Source organism: Mesocricetus auratus, unplaced genomic scaffold (assembly GCF_017639785.1).
Source record: "Mesocricetus auratus isolate SY011 unplaced genomic scaffold, BCM_Maur_2.0 Super-Scaffold_100004, whole genome shotgun sequence".
Taxonomy (NCBI): domain Eukaryota; kingdom Metazoa; phylum Chordata; class Mammalia; order Rodentia; family Cricetidae; genus Mesocricetus; species Mesocricetus auratus.
The window spans coordinates 54,771,004-54,786,646 of NW_024429189.1; the positions used below are offsets into that span (position 1 = coordinate 54,771,004).

The 15,643-nt window shown below is 34.4% G+C and overlaps 1 protein-coding gene and 1 pseudogene across 1 annotated transcript; both read right to left on the reverse strand.

The window, feature by feature from the left end:
* Positions 1–7,445: 7,445 nt before the first annotated feature.
* Positions 7,446–8,387, reverse strand: LOC101830921 (olfactory receptor 8K3-like). The gene has a single exon (XM_005065038.1). It carries the CDS (start codon positions 8,385–8,387, stop codon positions 7,446–7,448), a length of 942 nt encoding a protein of 313 aa, XP_005065095.1.
* A 3,503-nt stretch (positions 8,388–11,890) lies between these two features.
* Positions 11,891–13,039, reverse strand: LOC101830653 (annotated as a pseudogene).
* Between the last annotated feature and the right edge of the window lie 2,604 nt (positions 13,040–15,643).

Consider the following 15,643-nt stretch of genomic DNA (forward strand, 5'->3'; position numbering starts at 1 on the left):
CAGCTGTTCATAGGTTTGTGGATTAATCTCAGAGTGTTTACTTCTATTTCACTGGTCTACCTTTCTGTTTTTGTGCCAATACCAAGCTCTCTTCTAGACTACAGCTCTATAATTGAGCTTGAAGTCATGAATGTTGATGCCTCCAGAAGTTGTTTTGTTGAGCAGGGTTGTCTTCGCTCTCCTGGGTCTTTTGTTTTGCCATATAAGTTGAGAATTGTTCTTTCAAGGTCTGTGAAGAATTCTGCTGGGATTTTGATGGGAATTGCATTGAGTCTGCTGATTGCTTTTGGCAGAATTGTCATTTTTACTACATTGATCCTACCTATGCAAGAGCATGGGAGATCTTTCCATTTTCTAGTATCTTCTTTAATTTCTTTCTTTAAAGACTCAAAGTTCTTGAGATATAGATCTTTCACTTGTTTGGTTAGCATTACCCCAAGGTATTTTATCTTGTGTGTGGTAATTTTAAAGGGTGGCGTTTCTCTGATTTCTTTCTCAGCCCACTTATCTTCTGTATATAATAGGGCTACTAATTTTCTTGAGTTGATCTTGTAGCCTGCCACTTTGCTGAAGGTGTTATTCAGCTGTAAGAGTTCCCTGGTAGAGTTCTTTGGGTCCCTTATGTAAACTCTCATATCATCTGCAAATAGTGAAAGTTTTACCTCTTCCTTCCCAATTTGTATTCCTTTGATCTCCTTTTGTTGTCTTATTGGTCTAGCTAGAACTTCGAGTACAATATTGAAGAGGTATGGGGAGAAGGGACAGCCTTTTGTTATTCCTAATTTTAGCAGAATTATCTTGAGTTTCTGTCCTTTTAGTTTGATGTTGGCTGTTGGTTTTCTGTATATTACATTTATTATGTTAAGGTAAGTTCCTGTTATCCCAGATCTCTCCAAGACCTTTACCTTGAAGTGGTGTTGGATTTTGTCAAAGGCTTTTTCAGCATCTAGTGAGATGATCATGTGATTTTTCTTCCTCAGCTTGTTTATATGGTGGATTGCATTGATAGATTTTCAATGTTGAACCACCCCTGCATCCCTGGAATGAAGCCTACTTGATCATGGTGTTATCCATCATTTCTATAATTATAAATGGATAGTGACTTGTAATCAGTATATTTAATAGTATTTCATAATTCATATATAAATTATCCTGCAAGAAGAACTAAAACATTTATAAAAATCACCACTTCTGTAAAACTGAAATGCTTGTTCTCACAGATACCATAACTAAAAGTGTTAACTTGTAACAGATATTGAGTAGATGTATAAGGTCACTATAGAATATCAAACTCTAAATTGATTTCTATGAATAAACAAAAGAAAATATATTCACACATATATTCCTGATGTATTTTATCATAGTGTATACAAAGGTAAATTTGGGCAAATATCTCATTGAAAACTCTTTTTGGGAAGTCTCAACCTGACCTGCCTATTCGTGTTTAGAGAAAAAAAATGAGGTTTTTATGATATCTGTACTGTTCTAAGATTTTCCAAAAGTCATATGTATATAATGTTTTGCATTTTTAACCAGGGCATAAAGTTACCACAAAGGGGTTGTTTCCAAAATGTCTGTGTACATTCCACTGATCATTACTGAAAGCTTCACTGGTCTGAAATAACAAATAAGTGGGTAATTACGTTGAGGATTTTGTTTTACTTTGAACTCATTTCAAATTCAGTCTCCACTACTTGCACTGTTTCTATTTCTTTTTGAATGCTTCTATTTTATTACTTACTTTATTTTTAATTTTCTTTTTATTTATTGTTTATAATTTTGACATCATGCATCTTGATCCCATTCAGTTCTCTGTCCCTTTTGTATCTGTCACATTAATATATCAATGTGATAAAAATGATTGCTTATCTAAATTTTATTCTAAGAACACTTCTTAATATAATTTAAATAAATTCATTTGTGTATTGCAGTCAAGATCCTACAAAAATATGAGGATACCTATGCAAATTAGGAAGAATTAATACCCAAATATTCTTGGATAAATAGCAAAGAGGTGTGTTTTCCTTATACTGTATTTTAATGCTAAGTATTTTGCACATATTTTGTGGTAAGTGACAGCACACAGATAAAATTAACTGAAGGTTGGAGTTAAATAGATAATTTTGTATGGTTTGAAATCTTTCTATGTGTTATTTACATAACTGTCTTTGGCAAATCTAATTTATCACACTTTCTGGGAAATGTCTACACAATGTTGCTTGCAGCCTATAATGTTCAGCAATGCCCACTGGGATAAATTAAATTACTATTGTGAGAATGTGCTTCTTCATTCTAGCTTATCAAAAAAGCTGTTCTGAATAGAGATAACAGTGTCATTAGAAATTTTCAAATAGATAGGATGCCTTTAATTTTGGAAACTAATATAAATAATATATTTTAATAAAATATTTGCATTTGAGACCATTTGTATGAAAGACATACATACAAATGTACATTAATTCATTAATTTCTTCTAATAATTTTACTTTTCCAAATGGCACAGGAGCAGTAAATTTCATCTCATGATTATTGTAAAACTGACAGGGATTAAAATACTTCAAAAGAAGCTAACTAAAAACCTCAAAATGGTAAAGCTGATAAACTTTTGTAGACAGACTTATGTAGAGATGGAATTATATTACAGACATGAAACACAAAATAAATCTCAAGAAAATATAAACAAATATCAACATACATGGATAAAATTATCCATTTATTTTTATTTCTGATGAAATTAAAATTACATTTAGATATTTAATAATTATATATTCTTATGCTACATTAAATGTGTACAGATTATAATACACATACACACTAAGAGTTTCCAAAAACTTAGACAACTCTAGTTTCATGCGTAGATCTGCAGTTATCCTAAAATCTATAGATAAGGTAACTGGGGTTGTTATAACAGTTAATCAATATATTAGAGATGTATGAATTAGAAAATCATAGCACATCACAGTTAAAATTGCCTTTATTTGAATAATAAAAATGTATGTGAGTATGTCTATTCAATTTTTTGTACCTTGAAAAGTGTATAGAAATGTTTATTTGGGAAAATAAATTATGATGAATAAAATACTTTTTGACATATATAAATCCAAGAAGACTTTGTAAAGACTAAATGATTCAGAAATCTGTACTCCCTGACTACAGTTAACAGAGATAATGAACACTTATATTTTAGTCACTGGTAACAGTAACTCATCTAAAAGATATTTCCTTATATGTGTATGTGTGATATCCTACAGGATGAGTTCCTAGCTTCATTGTTAAATGTGAAAAGATGAGGAAATGAAAAGCTGGTTATAAAACATCTGGGACATACAGACTATCCTAGTATCTACATTTACCATGCAACTGTAAAATTAAATGCTGCTCTTATTTAGTATTATATTTTTGTTCATTTTAGCATAATAAAATTTTGATATACATTTTTCTTATGTAATGTTGCTGGAGTTTCTGTCTCACCAGGTCCCACTGCCCTTCAGCTCCAAATAAGCACACAGAGACACATTAATTATTAAACTGTTGGAAAATGGCTTAGGCTTCTTATTGGTCTTATCTTACTAGAGAAAGGTCTGAACCTGTTACTCTCCTTTCACTACATGGCATCTCTCTGGTGACTCTTCTCTGTCTTCCCCTCCTCAGACTTTTCCTGGGCTCAGTCCCGTCTATGCTTCCTGTATGGCTACTGGCCAATCAGTGACTTAATCATCAACCAATAAGAGAAACATACATACAGAAGGACTTCCCCCATAAATATAATTTAATCTTTCATTCATAGGAATTACTATTATGATTCAATCATATATTTACAAAACAAATTAGATATATGCTAAAGCGATGAACTGATCTAGGATAATATAAGAACTTAAAAATTTAAGGGAGTCATAATTTGTCAAAGCTGGCTAATATTGTAAAATATCAATATTCTTTTTTCATAAACAGGTAGCATATTTATAACAAAACATGTATTTTTATAAGTTCATAATCAGTGTTACTATTTCTTATTTTAGATATTCACATGTGGTATACAAAAACTACAGCGAAACACAAAATGTTGAAGGCAGGATTTGCTGATTCTTGTATGTGGCGGAAACAACTTCTGCTAATATAGATCATTTCCCATTATTGTACAGGACACAATGCACTGTACTCTATACTGCGAGCCTCTCATAGTGAAAACTGCAATAAAATAAAAACCCAGCAGCTATAAATAGTGAAAATGTATGTCTCAATATTTTCTGAATAGAAAAAAATAAATGATACATAGTAGGTGAGAAAGGTAGGCACGTTAGTCTCCGAATAAAGGGCAATAAAATCAGGTTTTTAACATTCTATTTAAAGGTGATACCCTTTTATATGTAGTTTCACTGGAACAAAATGAAACTTTCAAAATGTGGCTACCAATAACTTGCCTTTATTCTTTATGAATCTTTGACCCTTTCATAATAATATACTTTTCTTTTATTAAACATGAATAAACATCAGAGTATTAAAATATATTACTATCTACAGAAATTGCAGAAACCATCTAGTATTTCCTTTTATATTGGTTTGTTTTACAATGACAAAAAACTAAAACAATGATGTGAATAGAGTATCAATTTTCTAGCAAGAAAAACACTTGAATTTTACTTTATAAACTACTGCCCAAATTCAGTGATGTCTAGGATATAGAAAATTTTTTTCATTATACTGAAACTCTTGTCAAATGCCTTCTTATTCTCCTATAATTCTTTTTAAGACTGATATGAGATGCAAATGTTATTTCCTTCAATAAAGGATAAGAAAGTATTCCTGAGATGGTTCATCCAATGAGTGCTAGTTGCTAATCAAAAAGATCTGATTTTGTTCCCTGCAACCCACATGGTGGAGATAAAACTAACACTTGCAAAATAGAAATCATATCTTGCATAATGTAAGGAGCAAAGAACCTGGGGACAGCTAGGTTATAGACCCTCCAGAAGAATCTACTATGATGACTCTAATAAAAGGCCATAGTCATGAAGGGATTCTAAAGACATATAATATACTCTTAGATGAGTGTGTCTCCCAACACGGATCACAAGAGCATTTTTTTGCTGTAAATTGTGATTAACACAGATTAAAACTGCTCAGCGTGTAGAGAAAAAAAGAATTAAAAACAGTCAGCCCTACATCTACTTCACACCACTTGCTAGCAAGGTATCATCCCAGAAGACGTGTGGGTATGAGAGTGTAAACATCAGCAATAGTGCATTTTAATAGGCAAACTGTGACTGCCACACATATAAGGGTTATTGTGTTAATGAAATGAAAGTGGCTATGACATCAGACCCAAGAATGATATGAGAACAAGACAGGAAGATCTTAAAGTATAAAATGGAAATTAGTGAGACAGTCCTAAACCAAATGAGAATCTATTGGTGTTAATTTATTATTGCTGAATAAGGGAGATTCATTGCTCTTCAGGGATATGTTCCCTAAGGGAATACCTATGCCTTATTACATACAAATTTTAAAGGCTTATTAACTGTATTCTCTTTGTGTCAAAACTTAATGGATAGCTGACTTAACACATCAAATATAAGGCATTTCTGTATTTTCTATGTAACTATTCTTACTTTTTGAAATATATTTATTTATTGGAAATTTTACAAATTATAGAGAACTGCTTTTGGCCACAATATTTTAAATTATGAAGGTAATTTTCTTTGTAGATAAAATGGTGATTTTAATTGCTAGGCTCTACTCTTAGTAAATCAGAAAAATGAAAAATACGTGTCACTTGCACTCTACAGTAAAGAGTCAACATGTTTATTGAATAAAATGTCTAACAAAAATAGCATAACTAATCTTGAAATTTTATAATGCAGACCTCAAAAATCCTTCAGATATTCTGCAGCTCACTCTAACTCATGGTTTGAATACACTACGAATGCCCCTATATCCACTTACAGGAAAGTTCCCCAGAGGGATTGTGCCTCAATATCTTCTAATTAAAATTAACAATGTGAAAATTCATGGGGATAAATTAGACAAACAACAGTACTTTCGGAATAAAGCCTTTTCTGTTACTGTTTACTGAGAGAAAAATGATTTGAGCATTATTCAGTTTAGATCCTATCAAGAGCATTTGTGATACTGAATTGCTTTTCTCACTTGGCTTGAAGTTTTCTTCTTGAAAACATTTAGTATGAAAACTAATTGACAAGTTTATGAAATTAAACTTTCAATAAGTTTTAATAGTTTACTGCATGTTTTTTATTTGAATATTGTATTATAAATTTCGTTTGTAGACACAGATATGTTGTTTATCAAAGAATGCACAATGCTCATTCTCCAGTACCATAATGAGTAAGTCTGATTATTTGTATCCATTGTAAACATAAAATCTTCATAGTTTTTTATCAGTTTTATTACCAATGATGATTTTCTTTGCTGCAAACACTTTTAAGGTTGTATTTGGTCCACTTATCTGATAATGTATAAGATGGTCAATGTTTCGTGCTTTTTCAGTTTTAAAGTCATACTGTATAGCAGAGATTGACCTCAGACCAAGTATGTATCACAGCCTGACCTTGGAATCCTGGTCAACCATCGTAATATTCCAATTAATTATCAGGTTGGCATTTTATCCAATTATCAAAACTTAATATATGACTTATAAGAAACATACCTTCCATCTAGAAAGAAAATACTAAACCACACAGTAAAAAGAATGAGAAGTAAGGAATTAATGTAAATCCAATAGCAAGAAAAAATTAAGTATTACCAGCTGTCATGGAGCACTCCAGTCATCTGACATAAATACACACACACACACACACACACACACACACACACACACACGTGCTTGGAATTATACAATATCAGATGATACATCAAAATTATGAGCTATTTAAATACTAAATGTATTGTGTTAATTTTTGTTATTGCAATCAAATATGAAGTGACATGAAAGGGAAGTGAAGTAGAATCAAGATATAGGTGTCCCTTTTGCAGGAAGGCATCTGTGTGCTCTGATATTATTGGGACCTTAATATCAAGATAATAGATGTCACTTACCTGATAATATGGTCAAGATTTTTAAGACAGTATATAAAATTATAAGTATGAATACCTTACCATAAATTAATAACAATATATGTTATGCAATTAAACCCACAGATACACATGAACACCAGTCAATTTATTGTACAATTCAATTCACAAAACTTATTTAAATCATTCAAGACACCCGTCTCTATCTTCATTCATATATAGTAAACACATTGTTACCCTCTTTACATCTACACAAATTAAAACAATTTTTGTGCTACATCATTGCTTCAATTATTTGTTTATAATCTATCTCCTCTTCAGAGAAGAGTAGTTCTTTCATATGTTCTTCCCTGTAATTTACAAAGCATTTATATGTATTTGTTGTCAAATGAGATAACCTATAATACCTATGTCTTCTATGAGAAGTTATTGTATATTGTTTTCCCTGCCTTTTTAAGGGCATGTTTTACATCTTTGTTCCTCAAACTGTAGATCAAGGGATTCAGCATAGGGATGATTAGGGTATAAAAGATGGAAGCCACTTTGTCAGTGTTGAATGAGTGACTAGACTTGGGTTGCACATACATAAATATCAAAGTCCCATAGAAGACAGTGACCACTGTTAGGTGAGACCCACAGGTGGAGAAAGCCTTCTGTCTGCCCTCAGCGGAGCTCATCCTTAGAATAGCTCTGATAATAAGAAGATATGAGACAAGGATGACCAGAAGAGAGGAAATCAAGTTAATAGCAGATAAAGTTAAAATTATCATTTCAATTTCATCTGTATTTGAGCAGAGCAGAGATGTCAAAGGCAGGCCATCACAGTAGAAATGATGAATGGCATTGTAGCCACAGAAGGATGAAGAGAAAATATTTATAGTGACTATGAGAGAAACAAACAGACTGTAAACATATGGGACTGCCACCAGTATCCAACATATGTTTTGTGACATGATGACATTGTAGAGGAGAGGATTACAGATGGCTACATAACGGTCATAGGACATCACCGATAGAATAAAAAGTTCACAAGCAATGAATAGAAGAAAGAAAGCTAACTGTGTAGCACAAAAATGAAATGATATTGTATTTTGATTGACAACAAAATTTGCTAACATTTTAGGTCCAATAGCAGTTGAATAACCAAGATCTGTGATAGCAAGGTGTCTGAGAAAAAAGTACATTGGTGTTTTCAGCCTGGAATCCACCATGGTGAGGATAATCATGCCCAAGTTGCCCACCAGTGAGATTAGATAGATGATGAGGAACAGTCCAAACAATGGCGCCTGCAGCTCGGGGCGGTCAGTGATTCCCATCAGGATGAATTCAGTCACCACTGTGAGATTGTGACTCTCCATCCGTGTTTATTAGAATATCTGTTATGAATAGAGTTATAGCACATTCAACAGATTTTAGATATTATCATTTTATGGATTTTTATCATTCAAGGTATAATGTGTGCAAAAATTTCAATATAAATTTTGAAAATTAATCTATTTGTAAAAAAAGGTGTACATACACTCCTATACACATCTATAAAATTATATGCAATCATGTGACTTGCAATAAACAAAGACATAGACATGACACTTTGGTTTTCAACCAATGAAAGTTTTAATCAGAGAATTACAAAACTCTTTCCAAAAATATTTGGTTTTCTCAACTGGGATGTAAACTGCCACAAACATATCCCTATATCACATATATAGCACAGGCAATTTCCAGCTTCAAAATCTGTAATTTCATTATACCGGAATGTTTCTAGACAGACAGATGTATATGTAGAGATGAATATATATGCGCACCTTACACATATATGCAAAATAAAACCTTCAAATGGTAGACAGGCAGATTTACATACATATTTATAGAAATTATTTTATATTTGCTTGTATTTCTGAAATGATCATTACTTCACTGGGATATTTAATCATTGCATATTTGTAATAATATGTCAGGTGCATGCCAATAATAATACACACACCTACTGAAATTTTTATAAAATGCACTCAACTCTAGTTACATGTGTTTATCTAGAAAATCTTAAAATGTACAGCTAGAACACCCAGGGTTATTAATAAAAACCTATAATAGTCAGATGCAATCTCACTCTGAATTGTCGTTATTTGAATTAAACAAAGGGCTTGTAAATAAGTGTATCTGTGTAACCCTCTTACACACTGGATCAATGATATACAACAGTTCCTTTGGGAAAATAAGGTATTATGTATAAAATATTTTTGCCATATATAATACCAACAGAACTCTAGATGCCCTTTTCAAAACCTGAAGTAGAAAAGTGAGTGAACAAAGGAGTCTGTTCTCTTTGTCTAAAGTCCACAGAGTTGATGAACACATGGATTTCTGTCACTGGTTATATTAACTTACATGAAATATTTTTCTGTATATATCTGTGTGTGCACATCCTATAGAATGGAGACTTTGCTTCTTGGTGAACTCTGAGCAAATGAGAAGTTGGTCATGACAAACGGGGTATACAAAAGTTACCTTAGTCTATAGTTCTAACAGCCAATAGGAAATACTCGGTTTGCTTTTTGATTGGACTTTTTAGCACATTATTATGTTAGTAAAATCTTATGTGAGTATCTTTTATAAAAATCAATCTTTTCCAAAAAACACACTTTTATCACAACATAATTTGTTACAAGATATATAAAAGTGTCACCTTGGAGTCTAGGAAAATATGAATAAATGAGAAAAAATGTTAGAGAATTAATTAAATTGGCTTCTGACCAAACTTTCAAAAACCCCTTTTGAACAATTATACAATAGTATAATTGATAATAATAAAATTTCTAAAGATGGTTGCCAAGTGTTGTGACAGATGTTTAATGCTTGACACCGTATAAAACATGAACTGAAAGAAAAATTGAAGTACAGAACAATGCCATTTGCACAGATGCAAGTGGGGACAGAAAATCTTTCTGTGTGGTTAGTTCACAGGAACAGTTTCCAAACATGAAACAGAACACCATACAATAAATTTCTATACTCTGATAAAGCTTGCCTGAATACTTCCAAGGAGCCAGAGAAAATCACAGGGGGAAAACAATTACAACTTTTGAAAAAAAAAGCTGTCTCTGAGAAAATTGCAGTGAAATCCCTCACCTATTTTTGTCTGTTTTTCCACAAAAATTTATTTAATAACTCATTATATAAAATCAAACACAAAATTTAATCAATAATTCACACTCATTTCTAGCAGCGAGTGCTTGTATTTATGAAAACTAAAGTATATACATATTCACAACACTTGTAAGCATAACTGAGGAGTTATGAAACTCACAGAATTCTAGTTTTACAGCTGGAAGTTCCATAAATTTATCCTAATCAAATGTTTGTTGCTAATTATGAGCAGCTATTAAGTCAAAAACAAGAAAAATGGGAAGGAATCACCTGCTTATAAACCTTTATGATAAATACTTCTCTAAGATAAAAAAGGCAATATACAAGTGATCAAAATTTGTTACTGGATCCCTGATTGTCAGTTTTTGGCAACTTAGCCCAGCCTGGTGGAGGCAGTGGGCTATTTGGTTAGGGAGCCTGTGTTGTGTCTCACCAGAGCCTTGCTAACTGGAATTGAGTGCTCTGGATCAAAGCAAGGAAACAGTATTGCAACAGTTGCACATGACTTCCGCACAGAGGCTAAGGACTTGTCTAAAGGTATTGCTGAAAGGCTCTATCACCCTGTTGACATTAAGGAGTAGGAGGAGTGAATATCCACATACATCATATACAAGTTTATCACAATAAAGGTTCGGAGTCCTTTTTCATACTTTGAACTGCACCCATAGTAATGGTCAATCCACCTTATTCAAGAAATGTGGTGATATTTTGTTGACGATCTAAGAAAGCTTACCTGAAGATCAGAGTGCAAAGCTAGCTAGCACATCAGTTAACCATAAAGGCCTGGTAGTGGCAGCACACACCTTTAATCCCAGCCCTAGGGAGACAGAGGCAGACAGATGTTCAAGGTCACCCTGAGCTACAATAAATTGATTCAGTCAAAAGAGAAACAGAGCTCACACAAAGGTGATCCCAGCACGTGGAGTGGCATGCCTTTAATCCCAGCACTATAGAGGAATATAAGATGGGAGGAGACTAGAGCTCAGTGTGATTTGAGTCAGTCTGAGGATGCAGTCCAGTCTGAAGACAGGCTTGCACTTCTGCTCTGAGCATTGGTACAAGTTAAGAACTCTTTACTGCCGGGCGGTGGTGGCGCACGCCTTTAATCCCAGCACTCGGGAGGCAGAGGCAGGCGGATCTCTGTGAGGTCGAGGCCGGGCTGGACTGACAGCCTCTGAAACAATACAGAGAAACCCTGTCTCGTAAAAACCAAAAAAAAAAAAAAAAAAAAAAAGAACTCTTTACTGCCTGGCTGCTTTGCTTCTCTGATCTTCAGTTTTCACTCCAAATATCTTTTTTCTGGGTTTTTATTATCCATGCTACCCAGAAAGTACTTCACACCGCAACAAACAACTTTTCAAAAATGTGCTCTTGCCCTCTTCCTTTTTCTGAAAAAGAAGGGTGTATTCCATATGAAGAAAGAGACTGACTGACTTTCAATACCTGGGTATGATGATGTTCGCTTCCTGTATTCCTTTTCATCAAGAATATTCAAAGCAGTTTCTTAATACACAACATTTGGAAGCATATGCCATATTGGCTCTTTAAATGATTTTTTTTGTTCAATAAAATAAACATTTGGTACCAAAATACATGTAAAACTAGAATTTTATAATTCCAAATAGTAAGTTGCCTTTATTAACCAAAGTACTTGTTTGCAGTCATTCATCTGAAACTATTTTAAAGCTCTTACAAAACTTGGATTGTGATAAAGTTAACTTAAAAACTTCTTGCCATGATGCTGGGCATACCACTGCGGTCTCTGCTTGCGATCTCAGTGAGAAGAGCCTGTCTGTAGACCTCGTACATTTTAGCAATCTACTCCAGTTCCTTCATGAAGAGCAACTGCAGCATTCCTTGGTAGGTGTCCAGGTCAGCCAGCTATAAGAGCTCCGACTTCAAAATCTGATCATATTTCACGGGGACTCGCCCATAAACCTGAAGCCAGTCAGGGATTTCCGCTGTACGATAAGTATTTACAGGAACCAGGGGGGACTAATTTTCTTTCAGTTTGTTGTGGCTGGTATGTGATAGGAGGAGGCTGATCTTTCCGAGGTACACTGGGAGCACAGGGGTGTCTGTACTGAGCCCTTTTATTTGTGTGATCCACATAACAGGTTCCAAATACTGAGGACTCTATTCGTTTCCATCCAGGAGGAAGTCCTATTCGTTCAAGAAGATAACTCCAGTGAGTTGTGTTTGTGTTATGATCTATGCAGTATCTTCCCCCTCTCCTTCTCCAGTCCACAGACAAACCAGGGGGAAGGGGGAAGTCTTCAGATCCATGGTTAAATTCCCTAGAGATATAGCAGTGACTCTCCCAATACCTGAAGTGTGCCTCCCCTGATTCTGTGGCATTCTTTGGAAGAGATCGTGATATTCACAGTATCTGTAGTCTTCTTGTGCACGATAACCAAGTGATCTCCTTCTCTGACCATCAAAAAAGTTATCTGAATAAAGGTATCGGGAACCAGAGTCTCCATTTTCAACAGCAAAATTAACTTCTGTTTAAAATGACTGTGATGAGCCATGCTTTCAAGGAACATCTGCTAGACTCCTGACATAGTAAGAAGAAGGTGCAGATAGTTCTGTTACTTTCTCTTCTCATTATTTTTTGAGGCGTCCTTTGAATTGGAGTCCTCAGAAAGTTCTGGTTTCTAGAAACTACTCCATCTCCAGAAACTGAGAAAGCATTAGAGCTTGAGTCTGGAAGACAGATATCAGTCCTTTCTGGAATTGTTGGACCATGCTGAAAGAATGAAGGCTAGAGATTCCACAGCAGGGGCGACTTCTGTTTCACGTACTTGCCCTGCACCTCGGCTGGCTTGGACACCTCGTTTTTGGTTTTGTTGCGGTACAGCATACTCACCCTCACACAGGATGCCCGCCACCTCCGCCTTGCCTTCCCAGCAACCTCGCTATGGCCGCATGCCCACCCGCCCGCCGCTGCCTCCCGGGCCTATGCAGCCTTTGCCTCTGCTCTCAGCCACCCGCAAGCTGCAAGCTCCGCCCCAAGTTGGTTACATGACTTAAACCACCCAATGACAGTTTGATTGGCAATGATAAATTGGTAGAAAATTAAATACAATGACTTCCATTTATTGTTTTAATAATTAAAAAAAGAGACAAAACCATTTTCCTCTGTATATTTTTAGGGCTCAATATATAGACAAACATTATTTTTACAAACAGATTATTATGTTCACTGAATGTTTGCATGCTATTTTTCAAAACTATAATATCTGGGAAATAGAGAGTATTTAGTAGAAATGAAGAAATCCTGAAGATATAGTTAGATATCTCAACTCTCAAGCAATGGTTTTCACACCCAATGTGGGATTAAATTCCATTCCCTTCGTCAATGAATCAGAAAATGCTCAGAGAAATCTGTCCACAATAAGAATGCTGAGTGTGGGGACCCAAGTGGGATCCTGAGGGCACAAGGATGGAAGGGGGGGACTGACTTAGGTACTTGTCCTCTGATCTGTATGTGTAAAAACATGTAATAATGTGGAAGAGGTTTTAAAGAAATAAGCATCTCCAGATGGTGAGATCCTAGCAAAAGATGCTACATCTCCATATGCTGAAACTACAAGATTCTGCCTGACACTTTGTTACCTGTTGTGAAATTCCTGTCTTCATTTCCTACAGTGATTCTCAGCATGGGTTTCTGAGGTCTATTTATATATATTTTTTAAACCATAGAGACTCTCCCTGAGGAGATGACAAAACATAATTACCAGCCATACTTTGAAAATCTAATTGGCAGAGCCACAGGAAACAGAGAGTCATGAAGGCAACACAGCTCCAGCATAATTGAACTGAATGCTATGATGACTGTCATCCTGTCTCACTTCTGGTTTTGGTCTCTGAGTGATGCATGCTTGGGGGGACTTTTTACTCTATAATTCATTTAGTATGTTTTCCTGAGAAAATTATTTCTGAGTGTCTTTAGAAAAGTCCATACTTTTTACCCCTCCCACTTATAGGAGATAATGTTATCAGGCCCATTTCTTAGTGCTTCCTTATGCTCTAGAGTTTGTGATAACCAGGGAGACACTAGAAATTTTATGAGGCCATGTTGAAGTGAACATGAGAGTATTAATATATCTTAGTATTCTAATAACAATACTTATGGAAAGATGAGCATAAGTGTGGTTATTGAATTGAAAATTAGATATGTAGATAGAAAGATGGATGAATGGATGGATAAATTGATAGTTTTAGTAGAACATCAATTGACTCTTACATTAGATTATAACTTCCTGGTATCTCATTAGACATTCCAATTCTTTAGGTATAATAATTTAATGCTGGGAATAACCTGCTGAAGATGTTTATCAGCTGTAGGAATTCCCTGGTAGATTTTTTGGGGTATCTTATATATATTATCATATCATATGCAAATAGCAGTATTTGACTTCTTCCATTGTAATTTGTATCCCCTTGACTCCTTTAGCTGTCTTATTGCTCTAGCTGGAACTTCAAGTGATATATATATATATATATGGAGAGAGTGGACAGCCTTGTGTTGTTCCTGATAATAGTGAAAATGCTTTGAGGTTCTTTCCCTTTAGTTTGATGTTGGTTATTGACTTGTTGCGATTTGCCTTTATTAGGTTTATTATGTCTCTTGTATAGTTGATCTCTCTAAGACTTTTATCATGAAGGGGAGTTGGCTTTTGTCAAAGTCTTGCTCAGCATCTAATGAGATGTTCCTGTTGATGTGCGATTTTTTTATTATAGTTTTATTTTATAGTAAGTAAACTGACAGAATTTTTTTTTATGTTGAACCATCTCTGCATCTCTGAGATGAAGCCTACTTGATCATGGTGGATGATCTTTTTTATGTGTTCTTGGATTTGCTTTGCATTTTATTGAATATCTTTGCCTCAATGTTCATGAGGGAAATTTGTCTTTAATTATCTTTCTATATTGAATGCTTGGGGAGTTTATGTATCAGGGTAAACTGTGACCTTATAAAATGAATTTGTCAATGTCTTCTTTAAATGTCTAGCAGACGGGCTAGAGAGATTGGCTCAGTGGTTCACAGCACCAGCATCTCTTCCAGAGGTCCTTAGTTCCATTCCCAGCAACCACATGATGGCTCACAACCATCTATAATGAGATCTGGTGCCCTCTTCTGGCTTGTAGGCATACATGATAGCAGAATACGGTATACATAATAAATAAATCCTAAAAATAAATAAATGGATGAATAGATAGATAGATAGATAGATAGATAGATAGATAGATAGATAGGTGTTTGGTAGAATTCTGCTCTTAAACACTCAGACCATTGGATTTTTTTGGTTGGGAGACTTAATGAATACTTCTATTTCCTTAGGGGTTTATAGGCATATTAATTTGTTTATCTAATTTACCTTTGGTAAGTGTTATCTACTGAGAAAATTTTTCATTTTTGTCAGATTTTCCAGTTTCATTGAGTACAGGTTTTCGAAATATG